The sequence below is a fragment of the Galeopterus variegatus genome, unplaced genomic scaffold (genome assembly GCF_000696425.1).
Source record: "Galeopterus variegatus unplaced genomic scaffold, G_variegatus-3.0.2 Scaffold5653, whole genome shotgun sequence".
NCBI lineage: Eukaryota > Metazoa > Chordata > Mammalia > Dermoptera > Cynocephalidae > Galeopterus > Galeopterus variegatus.
In genome coordinates, this window is record NW_007731764.1 from 146,284 (window position 1) to 147,071 (window position 788).

At 40.0% G+C, this 788-nt stretch overlaps 1 protein-coding gene across 1 annotated transcript in view; it reads right to left on the bottom strand.

The window, feature by feature from the left end:
• Positions 1–788, bottom strand: part of ANKDD1B (ankyrin repeat and death domain containing 1B) — a 57,738-nt gene that overhangs the window by 54,200 nt on the left and 2,750 nt on the right. Inside the window, exon 2 of the mRNA XM_008589782.1 lies at positions 252–355. Coding sequence (XP_008588004.1) covers positions 252–299 — 48 coding nt within the window. The 5' untranslated portion in view covers positions 300–355. The remainder of the gene's footprint in view (positions 1–251; positions 356–788) is intronic.

Below are 788 nucleotides of genomic sequence, written 5' to 3' on the forward strand. Positions count from 1 at the left end.
CAGACTTTGCACAGATGTGCATTTAAGACTCTGTACACTTTCCCTTTCATAAGATAAATTACAACACCACAGCCTATTATTCCCTGTTGGTTTCCACATTTACCTTAAACACCCTGCAATTACCAGTAAAGGAGATCTTCATCTCAGCCAGCCCAATCATTTTTTTTTTATTATTATTATTTCAGTTGACCTGTATAAACCCAAGCCACCACTTGGAGTAATCACTTGCCATATTTGTGACTTCTACTCACATTGTTCACGGCATTAATGTTAACCTTCTTTTCAAACAGCTTCTCCATAAGATCCAAATTATTGCTTTTAGCAGCATTATGAAAGTTTCTTTCATTTGGCAGTACTGGAAGAAAGCAAGTTACTGTGACTGAGGGAACTTCAGGAAGCCAAAGAGAAAGCTCATTTCATTCGGCAAAACTTGTACCTCTAAAAACTTGAAACAACAATCATGAGTCTTTCACATCCGGCCATTTGGGACATGACAACTTTGCCTCAATATTTTATAAAGCTGTAGTGTCAAGATTCCCCTTTCTCCTCAAGTGTTTTCACACCCTTAAAAATATTACTGGCCCCAAACAAAACATTATTCATGAGGACCACCCTGAAGTCAGCAATGTGGTATTTGGCTTAGGAGGTCAGAGGGTGGCCATGGACTTTCCAGGGGACGTTGTTTGTAAAAGTTGTACAAGTTTAGACAGGGAGGAGTCCAAATGCTCCATACAGCTTATAGAGATAAAACCGCTTTTGGGGGGGGGGGGGGTGTTTTGTTTTTTGGC